General features: G+C 43.7%; 1 protein-coding gene across 3 annotated transcripts in view; it reads left to right on the forward strand.

Annotated features, from left to right (window-relative positions):
• fndc5a (fibronectin type III domain containing 5a) overlaps positions 1-7661 on the forward strand; it is a 51538-nt gene extending 43877 nt beyond the window's left edge. For 2 of the 3 annotated variants that reach the window (XM_005738937.1, XM_013912361.1), the window contains 3 exons: positions 2893-2982; positions 3149-3282; positions 3734-7661. In XM_005738937.1, the coding sequence (XP_005738994.1) occupies positions 2893-2982; positions 3149-3282; positions 3734-3793 (284 nt within the window). In that variant the 3' untranslated portion in view covers positions 3794-7661. Of the gene's footprint in view, positions 1-2892; positions 2983-3148; positions 3347-3733 lie in introns of all 3 variants that reach the window. The other variant, XM_013912362.1, reaches the window with a different exon arrangement.

Consider the following 7661-nt stretch of genomic DNA (forward strand, 5'->3'; position numbering starts at 1 on the left):
AGGAAGCCGGAGTACCTGGAGGGAACCCACGCAAACACGAGGAGAACATGCAAACTCCACACAGAAAGACCCCGGCCTGATGGTGGAATTGAACTCAGGACCTTCTTGCTGTGAGGCAACAGTGCTAACCACCGTGCCACCGTGCTGCCCATCTTATATCTAAAGAAAGAAAATGTGAATGCAGTGTCCTTGTTGTTGTTGGTAATATTAGGTGGATATTACCACAGTGTGGCTGTAACTGCAGCCATCACAGTGTGTTACAATGGCAATAAAACAAGTCATTCTGCTATTAGTCTTTAAATAGGGTCAAGTTGGCACTTACATGTAATCTGCTTGTGCTAACGTAACAATCGAGTATAAGTCAGGGAAATTTGCAAACATGTTTTGATCAGCATAAACACAAACTCACATTAACTTTTTAGCTTCAGAGTCCAGCCAGAACCTCGAAGATGTGGAACAGAAATTAAGGAATTGCTCCACAAATAATGATGCAGTTGTTGCATGATGGCAATTTAACTGCAAAATTACACAGCGTCTTGGCAACTTTGCTTTGATATGGGAACATAACAACAATGCAATCAACTGGTAAGAAGATGAGTCAAGTCCCAAGTGTAATCTTATGACAATCACTCTGCATTTCTAAATTTGGCAACAATTATTTGGAAAACTTTGATAATCTTTCCGAGACTGCACTCAGTCTGAGTCAGACTGCAACTGTTTGGAGGCAAGTTGCCTCCCACGAGAACGAAAACTGGCAACTATCTTGCAATTAAAAATAATTAGCCCAAACAACTTCTATAATCAGTTGCTGGACAAATTCAGTACTATTGCCAGGTAACCACTGATTTTTTTTTTACCACGGAGCTCGCTGTCCTATAGCGTGGTCGTCCTGCTTTCTGCCTATGTCAACAAGCCTCAGTAGACATAAAGCACCCATCCTTGGTTCTTCTACTCGTTAGTCCCTCTCACCTGACAGAGATGTGAGTGGAGAACAGTCGATGCAACAGGCACTGATCAGAATGAGACGTGCTGGCCTCAGAGCTGTTACTTTAGTGATGTGAATAAAATGTTTGACGTGTCTGCATCATAAATAGTTTTGTTACAGCTGGATTTTATGAGCTCAGGTGGAAGAGTGTTTATACTTCATGCCGCTTTTAATTAAATTCACGGCATGCCAAGATGTGACAGGATATAATGTTTTTAATCACACAGAGACAGTGAAAAGGAGAAAGTCTGATCATCTTAAATAACTAAGAAAGAAAAAGTTTTCATTTTTTTTAAACCATGATTGATCTGTCCCAGCTGTGCACTGCACCTCTTTTATGCACTGAAGGTAAAAACACTTCTGCAAAGGATGCACCTGTGTGTCCTCAATTACATCTCCTCCTACAGACTCCCCTCTCATCTGTCCTCCAGATGCATTTAAAAAAACCGAGAGATCCTTCATCACAGCATAATGAGACCGATTTCTGGGTTAGAGACATGAGGATGGACATTTAGACCTCAATAAAATAAAAAATAAATCAGTCTCCTTCTAAATGAATGCTATTCATTAGTTTCCAAAATGCTCTTTCCACGGGAGACGACTTTTAAAAGGCCAACAAGGCTAAAATATTAAAACTAAGTGGAACTTATTGATGGCTGTAACAGATAAAACCCGCCTGGTGTCTGGATCTTGGTCAGAAAGCATCAGAGGTGTTTTAGAGCAATGCAGTGAGCCCCAGTGAGGCCAGCTTGCAACAGTGTCAGGTGCCCAGGGCTGCTGGACTTTGATTATTTAATACAAGGCAACAGAGGCCGATCGATCAGCAGAAATGCTTGATGCTAAAAGCTACTGGAGCGTGGGGTTCCTGCCACACCGGGCCCTCCAAATGTCACACACTGCATCTAATAAGAGTGCTCTCCACGCTGCAGTGAACTTTATATCAAGCCTGTGACTTCCTCAGCACTCAGCATTGAGGAAGAGTTGTTTGTGCTGTTGTTTTGCTCAGTGGATGTCTGCAGGCACCCACAGGCAGACTTTTCTGTTGATGGTCATGACTTCAAAGATGGAATTTCATTAAGGCTGGTGTAATTAAAGAAGACCTATTGTGTTCATTTCCAGCTCCATATTTCTATTCTTGGATTAGAGTAGCCTTTAATGTTTCACAGTCCAGTGGGACTATGTTGAGCCTCTTAGTTTATCCTCTGTAAAACAGGCCATTTTAGTTCCTTTTCCCATCTCTTTTAGCCAACTTTCTAAAGCCAAGATCAGAGGAAAACTGTCTGAAACAATGTTTGGTGAGAGCAGGGTCAAGTCTGACCTCAATTGTACATATTCATTATATGTAGCTGCAACTGCAGCAGCTATCCGGAAGCAGCTGGATAGCTGTTTCACAGTCCAGTGAAACAGCTATCTACACACCTGTGACCACTGTGCATGAAGGGCATGGTCCCTCGCTATAACGTAGTTCACTCCTGTACAGAATTCATTCAGCTTTTCAAATTTACATAAATCTTCAATCGCTAGCAGTGTGACTCTGAAGTGCTGTACTGTATGTTTGTACGTTTTCTCCCCAACAAACACAACAATCTCGAAAAAACACCTGCAGGTGTCTTTGGTTTCATTCTATAATACTAGACTTATTTTTCTACAAAGGTTTGAACTTTGAGTGTTTAAACAAGAGAACAGTGTGAAAATGTTCATGCCGGTCTGAGAAAAGTGTAAAAAGTGTGTAGTGAGGGGTTTTAAAGCCTTAAAACATCTATAATATAATAAAAAATAAAGTTGGCTACTTCGCAGATTTTATCTATCGCGGCTAAATGAGATACCACTGTAATATATATTCTCTATAGTGTTAGTTAGTTTTTTAATATAGGCTAATTTCCTGTTTCCTCTAAAATCTTTTTTAGACGAAGTAACAATGGAGGAAGTGGGACAGACGACCCAGCTGCGGGCTGGGGAGCTCATCATCATCGTGGTGGTACTCATCATGTGGGCAGGTGAGGACAAACCTGTTCAGTAAACCAGGATCAGACGGCCTTTGTGTGGATTACACTCGATTTTCCCAATTTTCTGTAAATACAACACAAAATCCAGCTTTTAATGTTTAGACGATAACAATACCCAGATTTGTCCGATCATGAATGCGAACCATCTCTCCCCCAGGTGTGATCGCCCTCTTCTGTCGCCAGTATGACATAATCAAAGACAACGAGCCGAACAACAACAAGGACAAAGCCAAAAACTCCTCAGAGTGCAGCACTCCCGAGCATCCGACGGGGGGGCTGTTGCGCAGTAAGGTATAACCCACCCCCCTCCCCTCCTCCTCTCCCCGGGTGTCTCCCCCTCAGCGGCGCCGGGCAGGTGAATGGTCCCGGCCACTTCTAGACTTTTTTCCACTGACACTTCATACGCTCCCATGGTGTCATCTGAGCGTCAGGCTAAAGCTGAACATTGCTCCAACATGGCGCCATTACGTGCATGACTACGCAGCATCAGCTCGCAGCAGCCCTCGAGTCATGGCTTCCAATAAGTTCTAATTGATCAATGCACAGAGCCCATTTCATAACCATGTATCGTGTGCTGACAGCACAAGTCCAGAACTAATCTTTATTCCTTTCACTCTCCTACAAACATCAATAAAGCATCCAAGTAGCAGCAGAGGCATCCTCATACTCATTGAATTTTATTGTGCGACTCCTGAGTCCTGCGGTCGTCTCATACCTGTCGTCTTCTTCTCTCCTCCCACAGTTCCCCAAGAACAACAACAACAACAATAGGATGCCATCTGTCAACATCATTGAGGTGTGACTGCCAGGACGTCTTCTCTTTACCTAAAAGACTTTGTGTTCTCACAAACAAGCAGGCCCCTTTTAAGCCCATCTGCTTGTCAGGATGACGCTGGGACTCTGGGCCCCTCGGCAGCGCCTTCTCTCCTTCGGGCCTGGCGCCAGAGCGAGGCTGCAGGACTCTGGGTGTCGAGCATGCTCCCTCCGCCTGCGCCGGTGTGAAAAGCAGCGGCTGCTCCGTGCTCAGTGACTACTGCACTGTGGGGCGGCAGCGATTAGAGCCGAATGGCTCTGGTGTTGGAGAGACTGCAGATAAACAGGCCCCAGGGACCAAAGCTGATAAACAGAGCCAGAGACCTTTTCATTCTCTCTGTCACCTTCTTCTCAGCGTCTTGCGGTGTGTTATCAGTGACCGCAAAACCTGGGCATTTCCCTTTTCTGGGTTGAAATCGTCTCCTCTGCTTTAATCTTTTATATCCACGCATAACTTCATCATTACATGTTGCATTCTGTACTCTTAAATGGGCTGTTAGGGTGTAGTTGTTTAAATTTTTACAAGGTGCCACCAGTACAGTTTTGTTGTTCTGGTATTTTTGTTTCATTGATCCTCTCTCGGGCAGAAGCTCTTTGCAATCTTGTGGATTCACTTGGTTTTTTTCCCGCCCCCTCAGGGAATCCAGACTCTACCACCTGGCTAATTAATGAGATGTTTCTAAAATGTGTTGTGACAACGCCAGAGCAGCTTTTGAGAGGGCTGCTACCAAAGCTGAATCACCAGGACTCGATCAACAAGATAAAAACACTTAAAAGGAACCTCTGATCTGAACAAATATTCACAATAGAGTTCATGAGAAGCCAGGTTTCATCCTACTTCTTGTCCCTCATGCTTTTATTCTGAAATGTTACATTCCATGTCCAGAATGAGCCCTTTAGTATTCCCTCGTGTCTTTCTCTCTGAGGGGGATGAATCTCAAAGCATTCTGGAGAGGAGCAGAACTGCCATAATGGAGTGCATTCATCTAATTAACGAACTCTAAAAGGGGCTGGACTCTCGGAAGAAGTGGTCTTTCCTCTTCAGAGACACACAGGAGATCTCTTATATCAGCAATAACAGCCCTCAGAGGAAGTGCAGAATCGAGGACTCAAACGCCGCAGCCTCTTTGAATAAAATCCCGACCTCTCAGCATGTTGTAATGTTCAGGCAGACAAATGAACTGCACGTCCAGTTTGGAGGAAATTAACTCCGAGCCCCAAACGTCCTTAAGCGCTGTTGTAAAAACTTTGGTTTCCAGTGGTTAGCATGGGATTTTAAAAATAAACTAAAAAAAAAAATCTTTTTTTTGTTAAATGGGGCCCAACTTGCAACCCTACGATTTCTTTGTCACCAGACAGAAGGGCTTCTATTCAGACTTTTTCACCAGTTTAAAGTCAACATCTGTGCTGAAACATAATGGTATATGGCACATCTGGGAGCAAAATGACGCATTCGAGGGCTGATTCAAACTCAGTAGTACTGCCTTAAAAATAAATCACACCATATGATTTATCTAATAAGATGGAAGCCCCTGTATCTCACACCGTGATATTTATCTTCCACCCAGTATTTAAATGTGTGTGCAAAGAAAAAGGGAAACATTACAGATCGATGCCGTGTTGTCTGAAAAGCTGGAAGAGGTGGCTGGCCTTTAATGTGTAAATACATTTAAAATTCCACTCTTGTTTGGTAGCATCAGTCTGAAGAGCTTTTAATGAAATATGACAAGACTAAATGGAAGATATATAGTCTCGTATTGTAAGAGGGTACCGCTACTGCTAGTGAATTTTTTTTGTTTAGACACGGCTGTTAAAGTCCTGTTATTGAATACGTTTTTCATGGCACTCCTCTACCGTTATGTGCTTCTATTATGTCATTATGCTGTTTATGTGCATTAAAAAGAAGAGTGTTTTCGATGAGGGACAAAGCCCTGGATATTTCACATAATCACCCAGGCGTGGTGTTCGAGGGCCATTCAAGCTGCTGGGAATCCGTATCGACGGGCAGCTTCTCATTCTGTGATGCACCGACTCGTCTTTTACTGCGAACGCAACAGGTCCCGGCTCCTCAGCCTTGAATGCAGTGGAAAAGGGAGGCAGTTAAGAGAAAAAGCAATGAACAGAATGAGTAGACTGATAACTAATGCAATGGCAGGTTTCTATCACTCACGAGCAGCGAGCCCTGCTATTTGCTGCACACCATTTCCCCGGTCTCCTTTCCCAATTTCTTCCTCTTCACCGCAACTGTCACATGAAGGTTTAAAATGTGAGTCTGTCTAATGTAAAGGTCTCTCCTGACTAACACTTCTGTCTAGCCAGGACAAACTTTGGGAAATTTTCTGTGAAGTGATCACCACTTTACTTAAAACACTTCACTTTACTCAGCTGAAGGCTGAATCCGTTTTATCCCCCCGGAACATTTTCCCCGGTGGCAGACTCTCCGATCAATCCGTCCACACAGTGAAGGATAATGACGAGAATCGTCTCCAATGATATCTTTGAACATCCAACAACATATTTATCACCTGCATTCCCCGAAACAGTGAAAGTCCTTTGCTCCTCTTTGGCATCGAGTCAGCTAGCAACGTATGAAGTTCATTTTAAAAGTTGTGATGATGGTACGCGTGTTGACACTGTAAATACTGTATTCCTTATTAAAGATTTAAATGTAGGGCTATCGTGGCAGGTTGTCAAACTTTACCAATAAATAGTTTGACATTTTGGGAATTTGCAGTTACACGAGAAGATCGACACTTCTCTTAGCAGCTGGTTAAATTACAGCCAACACATTCTCAAAGTAAGGCATCGAATGCCAGCACGTTGCTATCCTGGGGAAGAAAATAATCCTGTTTTGTCAGATGCTACAAGGTGCTGTTACCTTAATGCACCAGCCACAGCCACCACAACACAACAGTCCAGTTTTAAAGACCCACAAAGTGAACATTAGGAAGTTGGAAGTTTGGGTCGTCTGCTGTTCCCGTTGGGAGCTTTCTGTTTAACTCTTCAGTCGCTCTTCAGCTGTGTAATGAAAGCTGGAGCTTCTTGGGTTAGAGTTCGCACTGGGTCACTCCACTTCACTTCACTTTCCTGTCTAATGTTTGATCCGCAGCTGTCCCAAAGTGAATGCAAAACCAAGGGGTCCTATGCTAGTGTCCAAATTTCATGATTACAATTAATTTCCGTCTCACTAACCTCATAAGTCCCAAAGAACAACTGTGTGCATCTGTGAGAAACCAGCAGTTTTAACAAAACAGCAGTATTTGCCCCCTGGGAATGAGAATGGGTTGCTGGCTCGAGCAACAGTACAAACGTGGAAGCGCAGTCAGTCTCTTCATCTAACTAATGGCTGAGAAAGCCATCAAGTGGATGTCTGAAAGTGCCAACCCTTTCCCTTAAGGGTTGCAGCTTCAGCAGCTGAGCACTAGGTGAGCTCTCCAACTTAATACATGAAAATTATTTATTTGGTTTTACACACAAGTGTTTGACCATGTTTAACAGCTACACAGCGGCATAACATGTCTAATTAAGTGGAAGGCATCTGGGTATCTAATTAGAGTCCACTCATTACAGACAGTGGACAGTGCAGTTCGCTCAGCCCATCGCTGCTGCTACTGAAAAACTGATTACTGGGATTTAAGTTGGCTGAAGGCAACACCCAGCTGCTACCACTCTGACTGGAACAGGTTAAGCAAACGGTGGCCAGATGAAAAATCTTTCCTTAATCGCACTCGACAACCGGTGACGACAGCACGAACTCAACATTCCACGTGAGCCCTGTGGCGTCAAACCACTCATTAAAAAAGGCCCGAAACCTTTTCGCCTGCTACCGTTTGTGCTAAATCAATGCCTGAGGGGGG

The sequence above is a fragment of the Pundamilia nyererei genome, unplaced genomic scaffold (genome assembly GCF_000239375.1).
Source record: "Pundamilia nyererei isolate P.nyererei 1_Seehausen unplaced genomic scaffold, PunNye1.0 scaffold00088, whole genome shotgun sequence".
Classification (NCBI taxonomy): Eukaryota; Metazoa; Chordata; class Actinopteri; order Cichliformes; family Cichlidae; genus Pundamilia; species Pundamilia nyererei.